Source organism: Struthio camelus, chromosome 3 (genome assembly GCF_040807025.1).
Source record: "Struthio camelus isolate bStrCam1 chromosome 3, bStrCam1.hap1, whole genome shotgun sequence".
NCBI classification, from domain to species: Eukaryota; Metazoa; Chordata; class Aves; order Struthioniformes; family Struthionidae; genus Struthio; species Struthio camelus.
In genome coordinates, this window is record NC_090944.1 from 104,491,034 (window position 1) to 104,517,201 (window position 26,168).

At 57.4% G+C, this 26,168-nt stretch overlaps 2 protein-coding genes across 2 annotated transcripts; both read right to left on the reverse strand.

The window, feature by feature from the left end:
* Nucleotides 1–832: 832 nt before the first annotated feature.
* SLC35B2 (solute carrier family 35 member B2) lies at nt 833–7,084 on the reverse strand. Its single transcript, XM_068939523.1, has 4 exons — nt 6,994–7,084; nt 4,911–5,104; nt 4,303–4,463; nt 833–3,009 (listed from the first exon to the last, which is right to left on the reverse strand). Exons 1-4 carry the CDS (start codon nt 7,002–7,004, stop codon nt 2,071–2,073), a joined length of 1,305 nt encoding a protein of 434 aa, XP_068795624.1. The 5' UTR covers nt 7,005–7,084; the 3' UTR covers nt 833–2,070.
* Nucleotides 7,085–8,975: 1,891 nt separating this feature from the next.
* Nucleotides 8,976–24,253, reverse strand: NFKBIE (NFKB inhibitor epsilon). Its single transcript, XM_068939524.1, has 6 exons — nt 23,776–24,253; nt 11,583–11,685; nt 10,733–10,964; nt 10,413–10,501; nt 9,843–10,091; nt 8,976–9,498 (listed from the first exon to the last, which is right to left on the reverse strand). Exons 1-6 carry the CDS (start codon nt 24,126–24,128, stop codon nt 9,433–9,435), a joined length of 1,092 nt encoding a protein of 363 aa, XP_068795625.1. The 5' UTR covers nt 24,129–24,253; the 3' UTR covers nt 8,976–9,432.
* Nucleotides 24,254–26,168: the final 1,915 nt, after the last annotated feature.

Consider the following 26,168-nt stretch of genomic DNA (forward strand, 5'->3'; position numbering starts at 1 on the left):
CACTTGCTTTCCCCAGGACTCCACTCTTCACTCAGCACTGTGAAAAGCAGCTCCTGTCCATATGCTGTCTTCCCTGTCTTGTCTGTAGTCCTCACTGAGTTGTTCCTTTCTCTAGCTCTTTTAGGCCAAGTTTCCATCTCTGACCCCCCCCCCCACCAAAACCTCATGATGACAGGTCAGCATTAGCTTAAAGACAAGGTTTTCACAGGCCTTGTACATGAAACAGGGGGACATACACTCCACACCTCACCTCATCCCTTACCGGCTCTGGTGTGGGAACCTGCAGAGCTGGCATTGGTGCAGCAGCACCCCATAAAGGACAGGTTCCTCCAGCGCCTTGCTTCAGCCTTGGAGGCTGGCATGTGCTCAGCAGGCCTCAGCACCGTCTCGCTCCAGCTGCACAGCACAGAGCTATAGTCACTGGGGCTGACCTAGCTGCACCATGCAGGGATCAGGCACCCATGAGCTGAGCCAGAGAGAGGATCAGGTAGCTGCAAACTAACAGTTCCTCCACATCTCCCCCTGCCCTCACTACTCCTGGTCCAGGGCAGGCCTGTGTCCTACCCACAGCTAGCACAAGCAGCAGGCCAGTCCTGGCTGTGCTCCCCAGTTGTGTGTGCAGACAGCTGCTCAGAGGTGCCATCAGGCCTTGCAGCTATGTGTCCAAAACTGGCTACTACCCTCATGGGTGAAAGCACTGGCGTTTGGAAAGGAAAGACAGAAGGTCTCACTGTCCCAGAAAGACCTGGGACATGGAAGAGTTGGGGAGTTGCTCCCTTTCTTTCAGGTACATGGAAAAATAAAAATGAACATTTACCCCCAGGGCATCATATGCAGCATATATATATTTTTTTAATTTAATAAAATAAAAAGGGGGGGGGGGGAGTTGCCTTTCAAAAGTACCAAAACCTGCTGGCTTGTCAGTCAGGCTGTGTTAGGGGAAAAAAGGGTTAACCACTAAAACCTGGGCTCCTGGGGAAGCGCTGGGGGAAGTAGCTTCCACTCCCTCCATCCCCACTGCTGGTGGAGCAGGGACAAGGTGCAGCAGTGGACTCGGCCCCCCCCATCTCTGGTTCTGGCCAGCCCCAAGAAAGCTGGGACTGATGTCACCAGCCAGCAGGAAAAAGAGAGAGTATTTGTGCTTTTCTAAATGGCAACTACAAAGCCCAGAAACCAAGGTACAGAGCCACCCCAAGGTGATGCTGGAGGCATTGCAGCCTTTGACCTGTACAACAGTGGATGTAACTGAAACGCAACCTAAAACAACTCAGCAAGCCTTCAGCTGGCCAGCCTCACGCTCTTCATAAAAATCAGCCTGGATTGGGAGAAGCAAAGTGACTTGGAACAGGGGCAGGGGCCCAAGAAAACCAAACTGGGAGATGCTGGTTATGACTCCAGAGCGCTCTCCCAGAGCAGATCTCCCACCTAGGGTAGGACAGGCTGGGAGTCCTTCCCTTAGCCACACCTATCCCACCTGGAGCGCCTCCTGGTTGGGGGGGGGGGGGGGCCAGGCTGGAGGGGCTGAGAGCTTCCTCCCTGCTCCCCTTAGGAAAGGCTCAGCTCAGCACTTGTCTTGCATGGAGGTGTTTCAAAGATAGTGTTTTTTTTTTTTCTTGCTCTCCCCTCCTTCTGAGCTCCATAGTAGTGACAGAAGCAGAGGAGTGTTAGCCAGAGGCAAGATGGTGCCAGGGAAAAAGGCTCCCTTGTTCATCAGTGACCTTGGAGAGAAGCTGTGAGTCAAAGGTAGGGTGAGGGCAGGAGTCCCAGCAGCCCCATGCTGGTTTTCTCCCAGAATCTGTGCTCCCAGACCCATGCCTTGGCTGGAAGTCTTGACCTATTAAGGCAAACGGAAAGGCTTGGAGTTGTGGCAGCTCGGAGCATGCCTGGCTTCCCCTGGGCTTGTTCCAGCCCCTTTCCCAGGAAAAGCAGGTGGAAAGGCGAATCACTGGTCCAGCCTATCCATCACCCACCCTGCTTCTCAGTGGGTTCACAAAGAGGGGAGAAATCAAGCAAGTGCCCCTGACCGGAGGCAGGACAGCGGGCACGCTCAGATGCCATGGCCCCAGCTCCTTAGACCTTCTGTACGGGGGTCTCGCCCGGGGGTAGCTTCTTACTTCGCTTCTTCATGCGGCTGCGAGCGTAGACACGGAGGAAGAGGGCCATGAAGACAACGGCTACACCCAGCCCTCCCACAACAGTGACGGTGTGCCCGTAGATGAGGCAGGAGAGGAGGATGGCAAAGGCCTGGCGGAGTGTCATGATGATGGTGAAGACAGCAGCCCCGAACTGGTTGATGGTGTAGAAGATGAAGAGCTGGCCGCAGGCAGAGCATACTGAGAGCAGCACGGCATGGGCTGTGAACTCCGAGTGGCGGGCCATGAAGCGTGCCGACTCCAGCAAGGCACCCTGCTCCAAGAGCGAACCCACCGTGAAGAGGCAGGAAAAAACGTTGACGCCAAACATCATCTGCACGGGAGACATCTTGTAGGTGAAAAGGGCGTCCTGCCAGTTGGAGGTGAAGCTGTCAAAGATGATGTAGCCAGCCAGAAGGACTACGCCTGAGAAAGTAGTGACAGTGGATACGTGCCTGTTGGGAGCACTGGAGAGCAGGAACATGCTGACGCCCACAGAGATAAGGGCAGCAGTCAGGTACTCCCAATACTCGTAACTCTTGCGTGACACCAGTTTGCCCATCATCATCACAGGGATCACTTTGGAGGCCTTGGCCAGCACCTGTGTGGGGAAGCTGATGTATTTGAGTGCCTCGTATTGGCACCAGCTACTAAGGATGTTGGAGAGGGAGGCAAAGGAGTATTTGTACATAGGAGCGCCATGGCGTGGCTGCTTTGTCAGGGCACAGTACAGACCAGCCACTGTGAAGGCCAGGATGCGGTTCATGAACACTAGAAACTGGGAGTCCTTAAACTTCTCGCCAGGGTCTGTGTCAGTGGCTCCGTACGTCCTTGTCATCACACGCTCCTGGAGGACACCCCACGTCAGGTAGGAGGCCTGTGCAGCAGGAGGAACACAGGCAGAGTCAGGATCAGCAACAGCAACTACAAGCAACCATACTGAAGAATGGACCCCAGGAGATCCCTGCTTGTCCCTGAGACACTGGGAGATGGGGCTGCCCCCATCTTTGGGAACCCACCATCTCACATAGTTACAGCTAGGAAAATCCAGTCCCAAACAAATAAAAACAGCCCTTCTCAGTTTACAGCCACAATTTTCAAGGGAAGAGAAGCCCACAAAGCAAACACCCTAGCGCAAAACAAACGGTTATGTTTTAAGCTGCCTGTTGAACCAGATGGACAGGATCAGAGAACATGCACAGTTGTGGTTTTGGTGCCAACTTCCCTTGGCAGCTCCTGGCAACTTTCCCAGCGGCCTCTGCATTGGTTTTCACTTCCAACTCCCTAGGCCCAGTTCTTCTAACCAAAGCAATTCTAGTTTCAAACCCAGCCGAGGAAATTGTCCTCCAGGGAAGATCACTGACTGGCTGTCACCTCCACTAGTCACACAGCTCTGGTGCCACAGCACCATGACCCTCACAGAAATAACACGGACATCCTCTCACCTCACACCCGCTCCTGGGAAACCAAGGCACCGGGAAACTGAGAGATTAAATAACTTATTGTTGTCCTCCCAGAAGATCTGCATAGGCTGGGAGCAGGCCAGAGCAGAGGTGTCTTCTGCTGGCTACAGGACATGTGGGTTTTGTATCATGATTGCCCACTCTTCTATTTTCAGTCCTCACAGACCCAGAAGGCTGTCCTTCCTAATGTCACTTGGGCTGAAACTGGGACTTAAGGAAACAATGATTAAAAATTCCTCCTTATCTGTACCTGGATTGAATATTTCTCTTCAGTATCCAAATCCAATCCATCAAGGACAGGACGCACCACCCCCAGAGGGGGACCTAGAGAAGAGCCTGAGGGATGAGAGGGGTCAAACTGTCTGTCACTCTGATATGCAGCGGGGCCAGTACAAGAGTGGCCGTAACTATGCTGAATCACAAAATTTTCTTTATCCATGACTGCAGATGACAACGGTTGGATGGACAAGAGTTCCCAGTCCAGATGACACCACCTGAATGGACCTTCAGAGGCCACGCAGCAGCCATGATAGACTGTCCTCGCCAAGAGGTTGTGTCTCAGCCTCCAACCCTGCCCAGATCAGGGACAATACTGCATTCCTGGTCTTAAAGGAGCTGGTGATCACAAGCCTGCTGTCCACCTCCTCCCTGCAGGGTGGGATGGCCACACACACACACACACACACACACACACTCACGGCCCCTACCTGCAGGCCGGCAGCACAGAAGAGCAGCTTGAAGACCTGTCGGGCTGTAGAGGGCTCTGTGGGCTCTGCTCGGGCCGGGAGGGAGCCATCCTCTTGGTGCGCAGACTTCACCTCAGAGCCGAACACACACGATTTAATGACAGGGAAGCAAATGCCCCGGCCTGAAGGGGGTAAGAGGACAAAGAAAAAGAATTAGCCATGGTCTGGGGGACCACAAGGCACATCAGCTTAGGAGGGGAAGCCTCCCTCCTTACTAGCCAATTCACACTACGTGTGCTGCTAGGCAAAGCCTGGAGCCTTGAGCAGGCTTGAAACCAACTCCCACCTTGCGCAAAGTCCTGTCTAGCCTGGCAGAGTGAGCAAGTCAAGATGAGCTCTTGTATTACTTAAGCAGGCCTGGACTGGGCTGCCTCAGACAGACTCCAAATTGCTCAGAGGAAACCTCCGCACGTACCGGTGCAAGGGCCTCAGAGAAATTTAAGAGTTTCAGGGTAGCTCCTGGTAAAACAGAGGGTCAGGGGAACCTCCCGTCCACACTGACGGGGTTGACAGAGGTGGCAGAGAGCTCACAGGGAGGCAGAACGTACAAGGGAAGCTGCTCCTCTTACCTGTCTCCAGGTAATTCTTTCTCTTAAAGTACTGGATGAGGAGGAACCCTGGCACCACAATACTCGCATAGCCAGCAGCATTAACGAAGAAACGGAAGAGCCAGAAGTCGCCCCACGAGTCCTGCAGGGCAGGGGAGATCTCTTCGCCGGCAGCCATGGCAGAGAGGGCGGCCAGCATGAAGGGAACGCACAGTCTGCGGAGAGATGGAGCCAGGCGCTGAGTTACTGACACAAGGCCAGCTCTGTTCGGCACGCCTGCACCACCCACCGCCCAGCCCGCTCCCTGCCGGCACGCGGCACCCAGATCCCACCCCAGCGACGGCAGCAACCGCCGCAGCACACGGAGTAGAAAAAGCCCTCTGGAGTTCAAGAGCGCAAGCACAACGTTTACTTTTGCTTCTGTTAACACTGTTTGCTCTGGCTTAGGAACACGTGGCCTTAGCAACTTCAGTTTCCAGGCACGGAGAGGATGTTTGAATGCTTCTAATGAGCTGGTTGGGACGACACCCTTGCACCAAATGCTTTGGAAAACCTTTCCAGCTTAAACTTTAGTACAGCCCCTGGGTAGAAAAAGGTCATAAAAACGGAGCGACTTCTACCTGGCAGCTCATGTTTCAAGCCTGTGGCCAGAGCAGCCCTCCCTTCAGAGCTAACAGCTCAGAGCTTCCCCCTCCGGCTGCAACAGCGGAGCGGAGGATTGCCTGCGGAGGAGCCAGAGCTGCCAGCCTCTCCCACCTCCTGGCTGGGGCAACTCGCAACCCCGGGGCAGCGTGCAGCCGTGCCAAGGCATTCCCCGCAGCTCAGAGGAAATTACCAGGACTTACCCGCTCAGCAAGAGGCAGCCAGAGAGCAAGGCTGGGAAGGAATTTTCCTACTCGCTTGCTGGTTGGGATTTTACCAGTGCTATCTGACAAGGGTAACCGATATTCCTAAAGCATAGCGTTATGTGCTAATCTAGCCAGCTTGAACCCAGCAGCAGCGCCCCAGAGTCGTTCTTCCCTCCGCTATCCCCTCCCTCAGTCAGACAATCCTGTGGCGTGCAAGGGCCGCGCACCCAACAAGAGCATCAGGTACACGACAGCGTGGCGCGAGCCGGTGAAGACCAGAGCGATCTGGTCTGGGGTCTGAGCAGCCTCCTGCATTAGGTAGGAGGTATCCTAGGTCCGTGCTCCGATCCTGCCTAGTAGGAAGCCCATCTGGACTGCCCTGGGGGCCAGGGGAGGGTGCTGTGGGGCTGGCTACATAACGGAGCAAGAGAGGAAGCGCCGGGCTCCTGAGAGGGAAAGGGCCAGAGAAGGGGAAGATGTTCATCCCAGCAAAACAAGAGCGCCATACAAAGTCGGGCCCCACGGGACCTACCTCGCCTAGACATAATACGGCGGTAACCTCGGGCGGCTCTAACATGAAACTCAGGCAGGGAGCGGTAAAGGCGAGACGGCCCCCCTCCCATTTCATAACCAACAGCCCCTCCGCGCTGCCCTCCCGTCCCCTCGGAAAGGCCTAAGCCGCTTCCCTTGCCCTCAGCAGCTGCGGCCGGACCCCCAGCGTCCAACGGAGCCCGCGTTTCACCCCGAAACCTCCCCTCCTGCCCCTCTCAACGGCCCAGAAACTCTCCGGCGAGGGCGAAGCGCAACCGGCCGGCGGCGGGTTTCTGCCCCTCGCCCCTACCTCCCCCTGCCCGCGCTGGAAAAGGCAGCCGGGCGCCGCCACGGCACCGGGGTCCCCCCGCCCCGGGGAGCCCCGGGGGCGTTTGCAGGGCGGGAAGGGCCGGGATGGCCGCGGCCCTGCCGCCCGGGCACCCCGAGGCTGCGCAGCCCCAGGGGGAGGCCGGTGCCGGCGGGCGGAGGGCGACGAGCCATGAAAGGCTCCTCAGTGCCGGCCCTCGGCGCGGCCGGACCCGGACCGCAGAGGCGGCGGCGGCCGCCGTCCCCGCCGCCCCCGACTCGGCCCCGCCGGAGGAGCGGACACCCCCCGCCCACCGTGCTCGGCGCTGCCCGGCGCCCGCGGGCACCGAGATGCCGCCCAGTAGCTCAGCACCGCATCTTCCCGGCCCGGCCCGGCCCGGCCCGGCCCGGCCGCCCACCTGCGGGCCATGGCGCCCCGCGGCGCCCGCTCCGCTCCGCCCGGCTCCGCTCTGCTGCCCTCCGCTCCCTCCTGCCCCGCCCCCTCGGCGTGACGCCGGCCGCGCCGCCCGCAGCGCCCCCTGCCGCCCCGGCGGGCCCGCCCCGCCCCCTGCCGCCCCGCCCCCTGCCGCCCCGGCGGGCCCGCCCCGCCCCCTGCCGCCCCGGCGGGCCCGCCCCGCCCCCTGCCGCCCCGCCCCGCCCCCTGCCGCCCCGCCCCGCCCCCTGCCGCCCCGCCCCCTGCCGCCCCGCGGGGCGCCCGCAGCCCCGCGCCTCGGGCCGGGGGGGCAGAGGCGGAGGCACCGCGGGCGGGCAGCGGGCAGCGGGCAGCGGGAGGCGTCTGGTGCCGCGCCTTATCCGCCAGCCGGACCGGCGCTCGCTGCTGGGCTGCGGCCAAGGCTGACTCAGTACGAATAAACGCTTGCAGCGCAGAAAGCCGAATAACTCCCGCCCCGGGCTGCCCGTCCCGCCGCTGAGCTCCCAAAACGCCGGGCACCGAACAAAGCGGCCGCTGCCGGCCCCGCTGGGCGCCCGGGGGCCCCTCGCCCCAGCCCCCTTTTGTGGCGCCGGCCTGGAGGCAAGGCCTGCTCCCCGCTCCCCAGAGCCCGCTGCCCACGAGGGTGTGGGGCTGCCTGCCACCGCCAGGGGGCCACCTAGCATACAGTTGACAAGACACTCATTAAAAAAAAATTTATTAAAAAAAAAAAAAAAAGGTAGTGCGGATCACTATTGCTTCTACCTCTTCCCTTCCACCCCCCGCCCCTCCTTCCTGCGCAACCTCAGCCCCGGCCCCACCGGGCCGCTCAGCCCCGCAGCGCCCCTCGTTCCCGCTCTAGGCCATTCTGAAGCAAGAGTTCCCGCCGTCAAGGAGAGGCAGCACAGGCGTCGCGACGCGCGGCACCCTGTCCTGGTAGGTGCTGGCCGAGGCCAGCAAGCAGAACGTAGCTTGCTTGCAGCAGGGTTGAAGTCCTGTCAAACAGTGGAAGATGGAGGCTCAAAAAAGTGGAGTAATCCAGGCAAGGGCTGCGGAAGAGACCAAACAAACTCCAGAGAGGCTTGGGGGGAGCCAGTGCTGCTTTCCTGGCACCATTCCTTTGCATCTGTCTTTCCAAGAAGGGAGGAGGAAGAAGAAGGCTTGCTCTGGAGCATTTCAGCTGATTGCGCCATCCAAGATTTGCCCCAAACAATAACAGCTGCTCCCAGGCAGCAAGTGGGGAATTTCCCTGGCTGAGATGGGGTAAGGCGTGCTCAGCATCTCCGTTCCCCCAGCACCTTCAGTGGTGGGCTCCCTAATGCTTCACACGTGCTCCTCTCCCTAGGAGAGGGGGCAGGGAAGAGTGGTGAGCTGCACAGCAGGAGGGACGGGGAGATAACCCTGCCACCTCCTCGGCCTTCAGCCCCGAGGAATCTAAAGCGCAGGCAAGACCCATGCTCTAAATTTTTACACAACCTCTCCTCCCAAGCCAGGATCTTTCCACCTTCTTTGCAAAAGAGGAAACCAAGGCACGGTAAGGCAGAGAGCTGTCAGTCATAACAGCAGAAGCAGGGATCAATAACCTGGTCTTCCAGCACCTGCCATAGACCATCTTCAGCTCCCATGCCAGACAGCTTGGCAGGACAGCAGGGGAACGGAGTGCCAGGTTGGGATCCCCCAGGGCTGGCCCTGAACGCTGGAAAAGCTCTGCAAATGGGGAATCCCCTGCCCTCCTCCCCATTTCTGTGCCTCCCTGCCAACCTCCACTGCAGGCAGTGCCAGGGCTCCTGCTCACCTGCTGCTGTGCTAGGAAGGGAGCAGGACCCGAGGGAACAGGCAGACAGGACAGGATGGGAAACACCTGCAGCCCTCACATGGCCAGGGGCCCAAAGTAATTTTCTGCCTCCCTGATGCTGCAGGGGGGGGGGGAGGGGTGGAGTGGGTTAGATCACATGAGACCTCAAGCACCCGCAGCAAGAACAAACATTTATTTGAGTGTTAACTCTCCTCACCCCACACTTATTCTGATAGTGTTTGGGGGTGCTGGAGGATGCTCCATCCACTGTACAGTGTGAAAAGGAGTCCATTCCTGCTCCTTGCCTCGGTAAGCTGGAGCCTGGAGACCCCTACAATTCAGATCCTTGGCAGTGATGGGAAATTCAGTCCTGCTGGTCTGCAGCACAGACCCTGCCAAGTAGAAATCCTAAATGAAGAGATCCCCCTCTGTAGTGCTCGTGGTGCCACCTTCCTCTGTTTGGGAAGGCAGCCCAAGGCCACCAACGTTTTGCTACAAGGGGGGCAGGGGAGAATAACGTCTCCCAAACTGGCTCTGTACCCACTGAACTGCAGGCAGACAATGTCCCAGCGGGCATCAGGGCAACAACATAGAGCAAGGAGGCGGCCCTCTGGGCCAAACTTGTCCAGCTGCTCACTCAGAACACACAACGGGCTTGCCTGAGATCTTCAGGTCATCGAAGGGCAGCAAGGCGAGGATCTGCAAAGGCCAAGGGTGCAGAGGCATAAGGATCCAGGGTCACATCTCCACCAAGCCGGGGTAGGGGCCCAGAACTGCCCAGCCAGCCCTGCAGACTCCCACCTCCCCAGGAAAGCGCCAAGAAACCATACCTGGGCTTTTCCTAGGGCCAGAGGCAGCCACCCCACTGCCCCCCAGCACCAATACAGGCTCCCCAGTGGGGGAGGTTGGGATGGGCATGGCTAGGAACTCCTGTGGGGACCCAGAAAGGAGTAGGAGCTCCCCTTCATCTATGCCCCAAAGTAGCCGACTCCTGCACCCTCCGACACACTCCCAGAGCCACAAGCCTCCCCACTCGCACTCACATCATCGTTGCCATCAGCGAGGTCCTGGGCTGTCTCGTTCTCCATGTTCCTCAGCAGGGTGTCAGCCCCGGAGTGCGAGAGTATGGCGGCGATGGCAACATCCTTCCGGCCCACGGCCAGGTGGAGAGGGGTGCACCCGTTATACATCTGGGCGTCCACGTATGCCCCGTTGCGCAGCAGGAACTGGACAGCTCTGCGGTTGCGGCACTCCACAGCCAGGTGCAATGGGGTCTTCCCACTCGTGCCCTCCTGGAACAAGTGGATGACAAGGACGTGGGTGCAGGGTCCCCTCAGATCAGCCCCCCAGAACCCACCTGCACCCTCTTGGCTGGGTGAAAAGGAGGCAGTCCCCTGCCCTGACTGCAGTCATGCAGCCAAATCCCCCCTTGCCACTTGATAGCTCCTAAATGGCTTTCCTTTCTGCTCCCTCAAAATCTGGTGTTCCCAAGCCCCACAGCAACCCTGACGCTGCCTGGCAGTGCCAGCCCTGAGGCTAGAGGGAGTTTGCAGGACTGCTGACACAAAAGGGAGCCTGGCTGAGCAGCGCCACGGCACCGTGTCCAACGTTACCCGAACATCGATGTTGGCTCCGCTCTGCAGCAGTAGAGACATCATTTGGATATTCCCCTTCAAGGTGCTGATGTGCAGACAGGCTAGGCCTGGGGGGGAGAGACAGGAGAGAGAGCCATTGTCACTGCAGGTCATCCTGAGGCACACCATCCCCAGCCCTGAGCCCACTCTGTTACACGCCCAGATGACTGCAGATGCAATACACAGTCTCTGACCGGGACATGGCAGCTGGCCCCCCTTGCACACACACCCCACAGCTCCAGAGGCACGCCTGGCACTTGCACCCACCACCACAGGTCTGGGCTGCCCCCAGGTCTCACCTTGCCAGTTCTGGAGCTGCAGGTCCTGCTTGTGCCCACTGGGCTCGACTGTGTCGTCTGGGAGGGCTGTGCCCTGCAGCAGCTGCTGGGCGCATTGCACCTGCTGCTGCTCGCAGGCCAGGTGCAGCGGGGTGTTGCCGTTGCGGTCCTGCAGCCCAGGGTTGACTCCCTTGTGGATGAGCGCCTGGATCACGCTGGGCTGTTCCAGGTACACGGCTAAGTGGAGCGGGGTCTAGTGAGGATGTGGGGACAAAAATTAGGAAGTGGGGGATCCCCAGCAGGCCAGATAGGCTTGCTCAGCAATGCCAACCTACACGAATCACCACAGCAGTGTGGGCAGTCTGCTGCGTAGGAGCAGTTCTCTCTCCCACGGTTAAGTGTGGCTGTTGCAGAGAGGCTGCAAAAGGTTTACTGCCCCTTGTAAAGCCTGCCCAGCTGCTCCTCGCACCTCAGCTCAGGGATCAGCCATGCAGGTTGGTGAGCCCAACAGGTAGGTCTTTCTGTCCTAGGTTATTTACTCTACCACGGTCACGCTATGGCTGCTCCACCCTCTGGAGACATCCGCAATGTCCCAGGGCCCTGGCTGTCTGACACCTGCCCAGGTGTATGTGGTAAGGGGTCTGCATGGGCACTCCTTTCGCCCTGTGGTGCTGGGAGCTGTCATCCCCCTCTCAAGATGGGATCCCACACCCTTCTCCCCCTCCCCAAAAAGAGACTGCTCACATAGGACCTTCACCAAGCTCTGGAGGAAGGGGGGTAGGGAAGCCTTGGGGAAAGGAAAGACAGATTTGGCACCCATTCAGGGAGCAGCCTGTGGCACCTGCCTTCTTTCCTCATCACATCTGCCTACCTGGAAAAGGTCATTTTGGATCTCCAGCACCTCTCTGGGCAGCTGAGCAATGCAGCAGAGAGCCACATCTGGGACACAGTGGATAATGGCCAGATGAACCAACCTACAGAGGGGATAAAGGGATGGGGGAAGGGGAAAAAAAAATCCAATAGGGATGAGTGTCATGATCAAGAGCAGAAAGCCTCCAGTGCTGCATGGAGAAATAATCTCCCCACCTTCCCCCAAGTCGTCTTCCCTCCCCCCAATTCAGAGCTCTGCAATTTTGCCCTCTCTCAGTAGCAAGACAGAAAGGCAGCCTGAGGTTCCCCTGGGCAGACCTTCAGCCTCAACGTCACAGCGGGATGGGACTCTTCTGTCCCCTCTGAGCAGCTAAAGGGTCCTCCCTTGACCTCACGACATACACAGGACTCAAACCCAGCAAGAGGTATCCAAAGCCAGGCCTCCAACCCGAGGAGGTCCGACGAGCCCGGGATCTGTTTTGCAGAGCCCATGGGCTGGGCTTGGCTGCCGCCGAGGGAACCGGAGGCTTGGACTCTGGCAGCTGCCAGGGGAATTCCACTTCCCCTGTCGCCGGCCTGCTACGCACCACACTTCTGCTTTCCCCTCTGCAAAGGCGGGCAGCAAAAGCTGGGCAGGAGCCCGGCAGCGCTCCAAGATCACCTGCACGCCGCAGTCCCCGTGCCAAGCTATCTGCCAGTCCACACCAATTTCCTCTCCTCCACATCCTTCCCTTTTGGCCCTGCCACAGCAAGGCTGCCACACAGCGTGCCAGAGCAGAGGGACATGCACAGAACTAGACAGCCTCAGTGTATTCGACAGAGCCGGGTGGCCGGCAGAGAGCTCCTTTCCTCCGGACATGCCATTCATGGCTGTTTGGCGGTCCCAGAGCCTGGGGTCTCACTGCCCAAGGACAGGTTTCATTTCCAGCCTACCCTTCCCCTCCTCTGCCCCGCCACAAGGCCCATGAGCGAGAGCCTACCAACGGCGCTTGTGCGAGTTTCACGCCGGCCCTTGCTGTCCTCGGCGCAGTCAGAACAGAAGCGAGAGAGACAGAAGCGAGCCGGGAGGGAATTTCCAGCCTTGCACCGTTAACCTGCTGAGCTCCAGCCCGCCAGCAAGCAGCCCTGCGCTTCTGCTCCCCAGCCTCCCTCCTGCCAGAGAGGGTCTCGGCCCCCTTTCGGCAGGCAGCACCCCCAGGGCCTGCACCGAAAGGCAACCCGATGGCAGGCCTCTGCCTCCCCTCTCCCAGGCTGCAGGCTGAGCTCACAAACACGCGCAGGTGAGGGGCACCAACGAGAACGAGTGGGTGTCAGCTCCTGCTCTGCAAGCTCATGACAAGAGATGAGCCTCATACTGCCTCCTCACCGTGCTCGGGCCCTGTGGTCGCTTTTATCTCTGGCAGGGATCAGCTCCAACCAAAGGCCGAGCTCTAACTGAGCTCGTGCCGCCCACGCTGCTTGGTGGAGGCAAGCAGGGTCGAGGGATGAAGAGCGAGAGCTCTGTCAGCCTCAGCAGCCATGGCCAGACACCCCAACCCCGGGTTTTCCCAAGAACAGGGTGCCACCTGCACCTGTGAGGGAGCAGCCGGCATCCCTCTACACATAAAAAAAGCAGTACACGGCCCTAAAGGACTGCAGCAAAGAAGGTGAAGTCAGCCTAGGGACTGCCTTTAGCCAGCTGCAGGGGAAGGACATGGATTCGCTGAGCAGCCCAAGAGCTAGCTCCTCCAAAAGTGCTTTATCTGCGTGACACACACTCCCCAGCACGGGCTCCGCTCTTTGTCTGGTTGCCGCCTGACAAGGAAATGCAGCATGTGGAAAAACAGGAGCAATTGCTCCCGGGGCAAGATAAAGCGGGCACCCCACAGGTCGCTAGCCCAGAGCCTCCCCACAACAGGGCAAGGGGGAGGGCTGCAGGGCAAGGATACACGAGGTGAAGGGACAGGAGGGCCATATGGCCCTCGAAGGCTGCCGAGAGGTAGAAGGGCTACAGTGCTACCTCCTCCAAAGCCCTGCCCAAGGTCGAGCCAGCACCTGGGACCCCAGAGACCCTCAGCCAAGTCCCCTTTTTGGCAGCAAAGCAAACGGGTTCCTCTTTGCCCTGCCGCCCAGGGGAGAGGCTGCGCCTGAAAGGCTGTGTCCCTGGGGAAGCCCCAGGTCATGCAGAGGCAGGGAATTCCCCGCTGGAAGGAGAGGCCACCCACGCTTGCCTCCGCAATGCCATGGGGTGCCCCCATTGCTGCTAGCGCTCCCAGGGGCAGGGGGCCTGCGAGATAAGACAGAGGCCTGGCTAAGGAGCCACACGGACAGGAGGCAGCATCCTTCGGTGGGCATGGGGCAGGGGCCAAGCCGGAAGGCTGGGCTGGCGGAGGGCCGTGGGGCAGGAGCAAGGAGGAAGAAGGGCGCCAGGAGCCAGGCTAGCAGGGGCTGCGGGGCAGGGGCAGAGGCGGGGGGGCAGCTGCAAAACTCACATGGCGGCACAGCCCTCCCCCAACGCTCTCGCGCTTTTCCTAGCCCTAGTAAATCAGGGCAGGGAGATTCCCTAGCGGGTTTTTGATCAGACAAGGCTGTGGCACCTGTGTTCTTTGCTCATTTTCAGGAATAGCCCTTGTTCTTCCAAACCCACTCCTAGGCGCCACGTGTGGAGGAAGCTGCAGGATATGCCTTTTTTTTTTCAGGTATAGGACAGATAAGACTGTTCAGGCAAGGGACTTTCCAAGGCAATTCAGGCTGAACTTTAAGCCTCTGCTGCTTTCACTTTCCAGAGCCAAACTTGGCTCCTGGGGGGACAGAGCTGCACTAAGCGAGAGTGTACGCCGGGGTCGCACCGCGCTGCAGTCAGCCTCCACACCTCCATCCTCCCCAGGAATCCCCCGGTCCCTTCAGCGGCTCCCCACGTCATGCCCACACTGTCACATGGGGCAGGTGGAGCAGTCACACGTGCAAGGTGGAAACCCCAGGCAGCCTCTCCACCACCAGCACCTCACTCTTCCTGGCTTTGGTGGCTCTGCAGTTCAACAAAGTGGCTGAGTGCCAGGAGAGCTGGGCTCAGCTCCCAGAGTTGAAGCTGAGGACTAGCAAGTTTGGACATCTATGCTGCAGAAACATTAGGAGTTATACGATCAGTGGCTTTTCCCATCCAGGCAGAGCTCAGGCTTTCACCTTGAAGCTGGGATATGCCTGCTTCAAAGGACTGGCTCCCCCCTCTGTCCCCCCACTTCCTTCACCACCCAGGCACAGCCTCCTCCTGTGCTCTCATTTCCGCATTAGTTCCCCTCTTTCCTTGTTGCCAGGCCTTGACTTCCTGAAACGGGTGCAAGAGCCATGAGCTACTTAGGGGAATCACAGAGCAGCCACCAGGGTGGGATGAGCCCATCATGCGTGTGCGTGCACAGGGAGAGGGACTCTTTGCCATGGATAGATGCATTACAGTGACACAAGCCAGGAATTCGGACCGTCTCTTGCTAACCTGGAAACCTCCTAACGCCAAGAGACACAAGGCACAGACAGCATGTGAATCCCTGCTTTATTCCAGCCAAGGCTAAAAGCACAACTCCCATTTCAGCACAGCAGCCACAAGGCCAGGCCATTGGCAGACTGCTACCTGCTGGCATGCAGCGCTCTCAGCTGAGCCACAAATCCAGAGGAGCAGTGATGGAGAGATCTCCACCTGCTGCTAGACACCTCTCCTCATCCAGCCCCAGCCCCATGCCTTTGCCAGAAGCAGCCCTCTCCTTGCCACGCGCCATGCTCGGACCTTTGCCCTTCCTTCAGCTGCCCGCATGCTTCTCTTCTGCCTTGCACCACTTCCCTGCTCGCTCCCTCCCCATGCTCATGCCTGCAGCCACAGCGGGAGGGCAGCGGGGACTTGAGTTTTGGAAAGGGCAACGGAGAGAGAAGTTGTGGCAGGGGAAGCAAGCATGGCCAGCCTAGGAGTAGACTGCTGGGTTCGTTCTCAGCTTCTCCGCTCGCTCACTAGCTCCATCCTGGGACAAGGGGACTCTTCAGTGCTCTGAATTGCAAAGGCCCATGGGTAGAGAGCAGCCACAGTAGAGGGTGACCTACACATCGTCAGAGATATCCACGATCCTGGAGCAAAGGGCTCAGAGCTGTCTCTGGGGGTGAACATGGTCCCAGGTCTGAACATGCAACACTGACAGGCCCAAGGTAGTCCTGGAGGAGGCACAGCCCATTTCTACAGTGCTGACCAACTCCCAGGCTTGCAAGTGACCTGACGTGCCTGGTAGGAAAAGCGTTCGTGTCTGCTGAGGGTGTCTGCAACTAAAGGCAAGGAGAACGGACGGGTTAAGGGTGATGCTCAGATCTGACACACAAGCAGAACTGATGAAGTCCCTTCAGCTCCCCCAGGTAACCTTTTCCAGAGGGAGGGAAAAGGGAATGACCGTGGAGATTCCCCCATCCACAAGGCAAGGACCCTTGTCCTCAGAGCAGCTTCTCCCTTCACCAACTCATCCTAGAAGTATCTAGGACAAGGGATCAAGCATCCAACAGGATTTGCTCTGACAAATTTCTCTGCCTCTCCAGATAAGCTCCCTGTCCACAGACCATAGAGGGAAGTATTTGCTCCTCCTGGCTCCTCACTTTCTCTAAGCAGATGGGTAGGAAACCGTGCAAACAGTTCACACAAGAGAAACTTGTTAACAGGAGGAAATGGCATCAGCAGCAATACAGAGGAGAGATAGCAGAGAGGAAAACAGCAGGGGAATTCCACACTGATCCTGGTCTCCTGTTTCAGCCCTTTAACCTGCCCTGCTAACCACTTCCTTGGAGACCTGCATGAACCTTTGCCAAAAGGCTCAGAAAACACAGCATTGTCCTGCCCTGCATCCCCCTGCTAGCCCTGCCCTGGGCTCCCTTCCATCCCCCCTCCCACCCCCCCCCCCCCATGCAAATACAATTCTGTCCTGCTCTGTTAAAACTGTTCCAACTTCCCTCTGACAGCAACTGAGGAAGCAACTGATCCCAGCCCGCTGTAGCCTTATCCCTGTGCTCTCTGCTCCTGCCCTGGGTCTCCCATATGCACTTCTGCAGGTTCCTTCTCTCCTCCCCAGGAGGGGCACAGCTGTGATTTGAGGGGGGCTGGAGGAGGCCATGGCTAGCAGGAAGCAAAGCCCCGTCAGACAGAGCACAGAGGAATTGCTCCCTGGTGAGTGCTTCAATTTTTCTGTCTTCAGAGACCTCACTGAAAACTACCTGAAGCTCCCTCGCTCCTCTGGGGAGCACTGCGGGAAAGGCAGGTGGGGAAAGGTAGTGAGGTAGAAAGAGGGGGTCCAAGTGTCCCTGATCTCCAGCCTGGGCAGCCTCACTGTCTCCCAGCCTGCTGCTTCTGGAGGTAAAGGGAGGGTTGGGAAGAGATCAACAGAGAGAGGAGACAGCCTCCCCCTTCCTATGTCACCCTGCAGAAGGTCTGTTTTGGGTGCTGGCAGATGAGGGCAGACGAGAGCTACAGGGGGCTGACTGGCAGGAGAGGCACTGAGAAAGGGCAGTGGGCACCTCGTTTTTCAGACACCCACCCAGGTGGGGGAGGCAGAGGTGGAAGAAACAAAGGTGGCTCGTGACTCACCCACGTACTGCAGCCCCTACCTCACAGCCTCTGGACTCTGCACCCACGTTTGAGCACTTCGAGCAGATGGTGGGCCCCAGATCACAGCAACACTAAACATCAGGTGCACTTGGACTACCCTCTTCAAAACAAGGGGTCTGTCCTGCAGAACAGTCACCAGAGGGATGAGGCAAGCCAGAAAGCAGGTCAGCCCAGCCCAGCCCAGCCCAGGAGGATGGAACTAGTTTCATGGACATAGGCTGAGAAGAGAGATGAAGGATTGCAGTAAAACCAGGAAACAACCTGAAAGGTTTGCTGGCTGACACCACAGACCAGATTCTCCTTTTTACTCATCAAGGAGCAAAAACACCCTCCTACAGTTTCCGTACACACAGGTATCTTCAGGTCAGAACAGCCTCTTCTGAGAGGACAGTGCCTGGACTTTGCCAGAGCCTGCACAACACACCCTAACAATCATTTACAGCCGTGCATATGTATCCTCTCTGCCACAGAGTTTTCTTTTAATGAGGCACAAACTTTGGGTCTAGGATCTCGCAGGGCCCCCTCTTCAGCCCTGCAGTTGCTCTAAGCAGTGGGACTTCCCGTCTCTGGGAAGCAGAGACCATCCCACATAGCTCACTGAAAGGAGCACAGTAACTGCTCTCACAGCTCAGACCCCACATCCTCTCTTCCTACACAGTCAAGTCTGACTCCTCTTTTATCCGCATGGGATTAATAAAAGGCAACAACAACAACAAAATCAAACCTTCCTTCATTAATTCAGCTGAACTCAGCATCCAAGCTTGCCTGCAGAGTGCAAGCGCCCAAAGCCCTACCATCTCAAGCGATCTATTATAACCAGGCAACGGGCTTCTGCAACCTAGGGCATGGAAATTTCCAGGCATTCTTTCCTTTTCTTTGTGCCGAAGTTCCCTGTGTCTCTCCCTAGCTCCAAGGTAAATCTTTGCAGGCGGAAAGTCTGAAGAAACTTCCTAGAGGCCAGACTGAAGTCACTAGAACAAGGGAAAAATCCCTACCTCAGAGGGCCAATCCCTACCTAAGAGGACTTACCCATGTCACATCAAGTGTTGTGCCTGTGTGTAACCCTGCAGCATGCAGGAATTTCTGGGGTCTGGGGAAAACTCAGGTAGGAAGTTACAGACAGGCATCCTAAAGGAGCCTTGCCCAGAGCAGCCTGCACTCACTTTAAGGGGCTCCAAGGCCTTCCCTGCTAACCCAAGTCCTGACATGCACAGAGCAAGAGCCAACAGTCCGGGCAAAGGGAGCTGGGCACAGCAGATCTCCTCCCTCCAGCCAGCCACATGTTAAGCCTCATTTTCTTCTCTCCTCCACAATGGCAATGCGCTAAGAAGCAAACAGGGACAGACTTGAACTCCCTCGGCACGTGAAAGGGATAAGGAGCTTTCCAAAGCCCCTAAGAAAAAAACAAGAGCAGCAAAACAAGGGTTTCCAAATCTGTCCGAGCCACGTTCCATCAACCTCATTTGCACTGAGCAGCTCTCCGGAGATCAGTTACTCATAGAAAAAGGTCCTGCCTAACATAAAGAAAGCAGAACCTGGCCCACAGAGGGGAGAGACCACGCTGGGTCCCATGAGGGCCATTCCCTGAGATAAGGGCTTCCTTGTCCGCATGCCTGCTCACATCTGGCACGAAGTCTGTGCCTCTGAAATGGCACCACTGGTATCCTGTATGACCAGTCCAGAGTATATGGGGCAGCAGGGGGAACGTGAAGCCAGCCGAGCGCCCAGGCATTGGCACACGTGACCCGCAGCCTCTGATACAGAGGCACCTCCTCAAAGCATGAGGCAATCACACAGCACATCTGACAGAAGGGCCACGTGCCTATTAATCAAAGGCAAAGCGGAGAGACTCAGCCTGTGAGAATGCAGGCCGTTAGGCATGGAAAGGCCCTATGAGACCATCCAGTTCCACTGCAGGATGCCAGTCCCCAGTTCCCATTAACTATGGCCATCCCACTGCTGGGCAGCCAGCAACAAGCCAGCATAGCTCAGCAGAGGGACTCCCAGCCCTACTAGAAACAAGGAGGTATGCTCTCTGCGCTGGACTTCTTTAATCCTTCCCCTAAAACTGTGTCCCTCCAGTCCTCTGCTCTTTTCTTTGACAGTAGTTTCTCTTCTCTGCTCTCACAAGTTGAGTCTTCCCCCAAGCCTGCAACCCCTGCTGCAAGCGTGCACGCTGGGATCCAGATGGTTCAGAGCATTCAGCAACACCTGTATTCAGCAGAGCAGCCCCTGAGCAAGCAGGAACACAGGAGCAGACAGTCTGAATGGGGCTCTGATCTCTAGAGCAGGGCCACACGAGATGGGACAGTTAAGGCTGGCACATGCTGGTCAGTTGTTAAAAGGGGCTCTTGGCCCTACAAGATGAGGCTTGATACTTGATAGCTGCCCAAGTAGGCAAGGGCTCAGTGGGAAAGATCCCCTTCACTACCACAGCTGCCACGTACCATCACTTGGAGGAAAGCCCAGAACACCAGCTCTTGCGGGGACCCAAATTTACTTAATTAACTCTCCCCGAACCCTTGTTAATGCATTTCAGCACACAAGTCACCAGCACGTGATTTCTTATCAGCAGACACGGCAGCACTTGTCTCTAGTGGAAGGAGGAAGTCAGGCTTCCTCTGCCACCCTCCTTCTCTGAGACACTACCCACCCCCTACACACACGCGCCTGACCAAAACTGCTCTGTCCCATTTTCCATCTGAAGGACGATGAGATCTTTCTTCTCTGATTTGAGCTGGGGACCCCTGACCTTCACCTCCACAGAGAAGCCATGCTGCTTTGCCTAGAGAGCTCCGTGCAGAAAACCACCACCCTTTTGCAGAGGCATAGCACCAAGCCTTGCGCAGCACATCGCGGCCGACTGGCTCAGAGCAAGACTATGTGTGCTGACATGCCTTGTCTACACCGTGCCTAGCTGCCCGCTGCCGGGGAGCCCATCACCGTGGCATCAGGTACTGATGACAAACTGGCGCGTGGCCCAAGGACCAAGACGGCAAGAAAGGGAAACATGTTTAAGACAGAACATATAGTTCTAGAGAGAGGAAGCTCAACCTAATTTCCCACACTGATAAATCAGCTCTGTCTCTCTAGAGCTGCCAGAGGCTGCCAGAAGCCCTAGCAAACGGAGAGGTTTTCCCTAGTGTTGGAATGCAACGGACAATGCTGTCACATCCCATCCCGCCCTGCAGGAGCTGGTCCCACACCCACCCCTTTCCCAGGACACCGCAGCTCTCGTGCCTGGCGAGGCCAGCAACAAGGGGGTTTCCTCGGTGACTCCTAACAAAGGTTGAGTTTGTTTGGAGGCCAGGGCACAACCATAACAAACTGCAGCCTGCCCAGAGTTAGCCATTCCTGCAGCTGGAAAGCCCCTCTCTTCACTTCCATGCAAAGCAATCCCATTGGGATTCAATTCAGCAGAAAAGGAGCTGCTTCAAAAGGAAGAGATGGATGCTTGGAGGAGAGAGCTTGAGCTTGAGGGCAAGGGAGCAGCCTTCTGGCAGGGCTTGCTCTCTACCCTGCCATGGAATAACCAGGGTATTGCTGCCCTAAGTGCATCCGCCATCCTCTGCCTGTCGCTTCGGGTTTCCTCCCATTCCTTGACCTCTCCTGCTATTGCAGCTCTGCTGATCCTGCTCCAAGGCTGATGTGCCATTGCCCAATTACTACAGCTCTGACTTCCTCAAGGCAGGGACTACCAGTTGCGCAGGGAAAGGGTGGTTGGGTTTGAGGTTTTAGCAAATGATTATTGGAAGACGTCTGCTCAGACAGAGGTACCCACACATTTCACTGGCCATTACACCCACGTCTCCTGTGTTAGCTAATTTCCTTCCTACATAACCAGGCCCCTCTAATTTTGAAGGAGGGGACAGTCTGTTTTAGCCCCATTGCTTCACCCTGCCTCGATGAATGTACTTCTGCGGAGGTGGCAGGAAGTAATCCAAGGAAGATCCTGCTGAGACTTTAACTATCTGAGCACTTGCTTCTCCCCTCTGCAGTCACCCTGTATACTTCTGCCATACGGGCCACACTGAGAAACACACCTCAAGGGGGCGCAGGTAGGCAAGCCTGGGGAAGCTGTGCAGGTTGGAAGGGTAGGGCAGACGGGCAGCCAATACTTTCATCCGCTCCTTTTGTGCGAGTGTTGCTCCTCCGGGTACCAGCAGGGACAGCTGGGGAAACAGGAACTATTTGACTAAAGCCCTGAACTTTTTGTATTTTCAGAATTACAATGATTACAAGGAAGTGTTATCGCCCAAGTCTGCTGAAAAAATAATGATACTATGATTCTAAGTCTTGTCTTGGATCTGTCTTGTGGCAGATGTTCAAGCAAGATACACAAGATAAAGCGCAGCTGACCAAGATGAAAAGAAGTTGTCAGGTCCGCCTTGCTAGATGAAAAGGAAGCGGCCTATGGCCATCTGATCCCTTTTCTCTGGACCCCCAATCACTTGATGAGTGATTTTTCCTCAGACTTTAGCATTGCTATTAACCACAGTCTGTTTTTGCATAGAAAAGTAGTGGCAGTTCAGGGAGATGTTGGACGCTCACAGTCCTACTTGCATCGAGTGGAGCGGCAGACATTCAGCATTTCTAAATATAAATGCCACCTACCTCTCCCACAGGGTCAGGAGACAAGTCAGGAATAGAAGAGGCAGAAGTCCACAACCTCACCACTCTGACCACAAGAATATGTTCTTTTCCCAGCACTGGGAGCAGATCTCAGGAAAGCAGACTCCCTGCACTGACCTCCCTAGCCCCAAGTTGTACAAAATGCACTAAGAGCAGACTTTTCACTCCCTCCTTCGCTCTTTACCGATTTCCTGTTCTAAACTGTGCTGGGCATGAAAGAAAACAGAAGAGCAACTGCAACCACTTGGAAAGCTCTCTGAAAGCCTCTCCTGCCTAGAGTAACTAAGGCAGCGCCAATTAATGTTTCCCTAGTTAATTAGACGCTTGCGTGATGTTCTGGCCAAGCAAGTCTGACAAGCAATGGGTTCAGCCACCTTGCGAGACAGACTCAAACAGGAAAAGCATCTCCAGACAGCTGCATCTACTGGGCTCACTAGAGACTGGTGAGCCTTGGCACAGCACAACATAACGGGACCGAGGGGGCTTTCCTGCAGCATTACTTCCACCGGTCTGATTAAGACCTGTGGTTCTCTCTGTGGGCACATTGGCTCTGGAGTTACAGCTGTGTAAGCTGGCGAATTTTCCCACGCGGAGGAGCTGCAAAGCCAGCAGATAGATAGGACAGCAGTAGGAAGCTATCCAAGCGCCCCACCGGGGAGCGTGGGAAGCTGCGTTTAGTCTAACTTTGCTTGCTGTGAGGCTTCCAACCAATCTTCCGAGCGGATCCCACAGTGAACATTAATGAACTAATTAGCAGATGTACAGGTTCCTCGCTAACCAGGAAGTAAACACTTGGGCTTGCTCCCATCTCATCTTCAGCCTCAGAGACAAATGTGCTCTGAGGTGAGGACAGAGTCTCCTCGCAGCTCCTGTTTAAGCCTACTGCGTGGACACTACTAATTCATCTGTCTTGCTGGTGTTAGTGCCTCTTAGTTTCTCTTCCTCTTGCACCATTACTCAGTATTCAACTCTGGCCTGGGTTTGGGTCAAAGCTTTGCGTTTCTCAGCTGCAAGCGCGCTTCACTCATACTCTGCCCTCATTTATGATGAAAATCTTCCGTTGAGGGAACATACAACAGGAAAGAGACATGATTAGCTGAATGCAGTTACCAGAAGCCAACCCAGATACCTCCAATATGATGTCTCTGCCCTCAAGAGGGCATTACGAACGTGGGAAGCCCCCCTCATCAACAGAAACAGGTTCTCTCCATCACAGAGACTCAGAAGGGCTTCCCCTCGGCAGAGCGTGGGCCACAAATTTGCAGAGAGCTGTCCCTCAGCTGGTGGGTAGGCAAAGCAAGATGATTTTGACCAGAGAACAAGTAGTTCACAGGTTGCTCAGCTGAGCAGCATCTGTGGGAGGCCCACCAGGTCTTGCCCTGCATAGCTGATCTTGTTTTGGGTCTTGCTCACATGCCGTCTCATACAGAGAAGCCAGGTCCATTGGTGATGAAGTTTTGCATCCTCCAGGGAAGGGGGGGCAGGGTGATTTGCTCTCACACCACCATCCAGCTGCTAGTGGCCCCATAGCAAGTGGAAATTGGTTTCCTGCAGTGGGTCCATTCTGTGCCATGCTCAGAGGAGCAGGGTTGCCTATCCCTGCTTGCCCTGCCAGACCTGCCTTGGATCACTTGTTGGTTACCCACCCAAATCTACGTCATGGAGCCAAGCATCTGTGCGTGAGCTGCAACTGGAGGCTCTAGGACAGGGGATCAGGGAGTCTTCCACAAACTGACCGGCTGGCTGTTCCTCGGGAGAAACTAGCGGCTGGGGGCCACTACAGATAAAGACCTCCTTATCTCTGCGGCACCGGCTCCCAGCTAGCAGCCGAGGGGGCCAAGCCCGGGCTGGCGGGGGATGGAGGGGCAGGAGAGCAGCGGTGCAGAGGCACCTGCGGGGGCAGAGCGCGGCTCCCCGCGGCAGGGAGGGCAGGGCAGGGTGCCCGGGGCTCACTCACGTGTCTCCGTCCTCCGAAATGTAGGTGAGCGCCTCCAGCTGCTGCTGGCTGAGCCCCTCCGGCGACGGCGACGGCGGCTCCGGCTCGGCGTGGCAGACGGCCGGCAGCCCGGGCAGCGGCTCGGGGAGGGCGCCGGAGCCGTAGCTGGAGTCCAGGCGCTCCTCGGTGGCGGCGGCCGGGGTCTCGGCGGCGGCGGCCGGGGTCTCGGCGGCGGCCGGGGTCTCGGCGGCGCCAGCGCCCTCCCGCCCGCCCGGCAGCGAGCGCAGCGACTCGATGCCCGAGTCGCACTGCCCCTCCTCGCCCTCCCAGCCCGCCGCCTCCTTGCGGCACTCGCCGCCCGCTGCCCGCGACATCCCGCAGCGCTTCAGCACCCGCCGCCGCCCCCCAGCCCTAGCCCTAGCCCTAGCCCCAGCCCCGGCGCCGGGGGGCTCATGGCCGGAAAGCCGGCGGGCCGCGGCCGGCGCAGAGGCTAAGGCGCCGCGGCTCCTCCTCCTCCTGCCCGCACTGACTCAGCCGCGCCCGGCCCCGCCTGCCCGGGATTCCCCCCGCCGCCGGGCAGCGGCTCCGCGCCCGGCCTCGCGCCGCCTCCCCGCAGCGCGGCCCCGCGCCCGGCCTCGCGCCGCCTCCCCGCAGCGCGGCCCCGCGCCCGGCCTCGCGCCGCCTCCCCGCAGCGCGGCCCCGGCCCCGGCCCCGGCCCTGGCCTCGCGGCTCGCCCCTGGCCCGCCCGCGGGGCCCGACGCCGGGCTTTGGCACCGCGCGTGGATACAACACCCCGGGTCGCCCGCCCTGCTCCCACGAGCCGTCCCCTGAACGGAGGGCTGTTTTCCTGCGTTCCCCGAGGGGTTCAGGAGCGAGGGAGGAAGCAAAGCCACAGGTGGGCACGCGTGTGCGTGCAAGGGCCAGGCAGCCTGGGGTGCGCAGGGGACGTTGCGTACACAGGACAGCATGTGCTGATGTGTCCTGGACCTGCCTCCTCCCTTGGTGTATTTGTTTTGGTTCTTTAAATAACTGGCAGGTTTGCCCGAGGTGGGAGAGGGACCTTGTCGAACCAGGTTGTGTGGGTGAGGATGCTGTTACATGCACAAGTGCTGACTACAGCCTCAGGCTTTGTGGGAAACGATATGGTAGATGTCACTTACTGGTAGTGGAGATAGGTGTGAACGAGAGGTATGCTTTTCCCATGTGCATGGTTTAACTCATCTCACCCACTGAGACACCGTCTTGCCTATTCTGCCTGTACAGGTGAAGGGAAAAGCCAGGATACAAGTCACTCTGTCCTGAGCTGCTTCACACCATACTTCTGCGTTACTAATAGCAAGCCTAAAGCACAGAGTGGGTGCAAGGGCTCACACAAGGCATCCAGTACATGAAGATCAAAGCAGAATATAAAAGCTAAAAACAAAGGCACAGATCTTTGCCTGAGAACTATTGAGCCAGCTGCATTTCAGTGCTCTGCTTCCCAAGATCAAAGCTACCCAGCTTATGGACCTGCGTAGCCTTTATCTAGCTACTTTCTAACGTCCCAAGAAATGAGTTTTCCTCAGAAAAGAATCTAGATAGCTCTGAATGCTGATGTGACTTCTTTAAAATCAGTTTCACTTGTTACTTCTGCTGCTTGAAGTTCACCTCCCTCTCTGCAAGGTGGCCAGCTTTCCTGTAGGAGAGGAAGGATCTGTCCGTGCCACACACCTGCAGAGGAGCTCACCTGGGAAGAGCTTGGTGGTGGATGCAGGGACAAAGCTCACACAAACCACATGCAAAGCACAAATGACTTCCCCCTCCTATGTTGCAGCTGCCACTTCAGGTTTGCGTCACTCTCCTAGCACTGCCCAGCCAGGCCTTAAACCACAGCCTTGCTGCATGCAAGCTAATCAAGAAAAGCACCTCCACACAGGCAGAAGGAGATGTTTGGGGGCATAAGGGCAGAGGGAGCACAGCCGGAGGCAGGCAGAGGAAGTCTCTGTGGGCATCAGTAACTTCCAGTCACACGTTTTCCTACTCTCAGGACCTGCTTCAATTTCTCCTTGTGTTTCTGGCACTGCCTGGATGGAGGACTGCACGCGCTATGGGAAAGGAGGTTCTCCCTGTGCCTCATCCCCTCTGTTCAATGCAGAGCAATTATCCCCGTTATATAGCCATGCATACCCTCACTCCTTGGCAGCGGCTGCCTCCCGGCTTAGGGTGCAGGATGCATCTGCAGCTGACGTTCCTGATCCCCTTGCATGCAAGGCTGATAACCTGTAGGGCCCAACACTGGGCAGAATCTTACTGGGACTGTCTTGGATCTTGGGTGTTCACTAATTGTTACCATCACAGTTGATCCCAATTGCAGCACAGAAACTGTGGAGTTAGACAGTCATCTCAGTGTCTGTAAGCCGTATGCCAAACCTTTA

What these genes read in the sequence shown, in the direction of transcription:
- SLC35B2 (XM_068939523.1), bottom strand. An exon ending in AAAGAATTACCTGGAGACAG is followed by an intron (nt 4,464 to 4,910) that starts GTAAGAGGAGCA and finishes TACCCCCTTCAG; the next exon opens with GCCGGGGCATTTGCTTCCCT. An exon ending in TCTGTGCTGCCGGCCTGCAG is followed by an intron (nt 3,010 to 4,302) that starts GTAGGGGCCGTG and finishes CCTGCTGCACAG; the next exon opens with GCCTCCTACCTGACGTGGGG.
- NFKBIE (XM_068939524.1), bottom strand. Translation starts at nt 24,128, where the DNA reads ATGTCGCGGGCAGCGGGCGGCGAGTGCCGCAAGGAGGCGGCGGGCTGG. An exon ending in GAGCCAACATCGATGTTCGG is followed by an intron (nt 10,092 to 10,412) that starts GTAACGTTGGAC and finishes CACTTGTTCCAG; the next exon opens with GAGGGCACGAGTGGGAAGAC. An exon ending in TCGCTGATGGCAACGATGAT is followed by an intron (nt 9,499 to 9,842) that starts GTGAGTGCGAGT and finishes TGGCCTTTGCAG; the next exon opens with ATCCTCGCCTTGCTGCCCTT.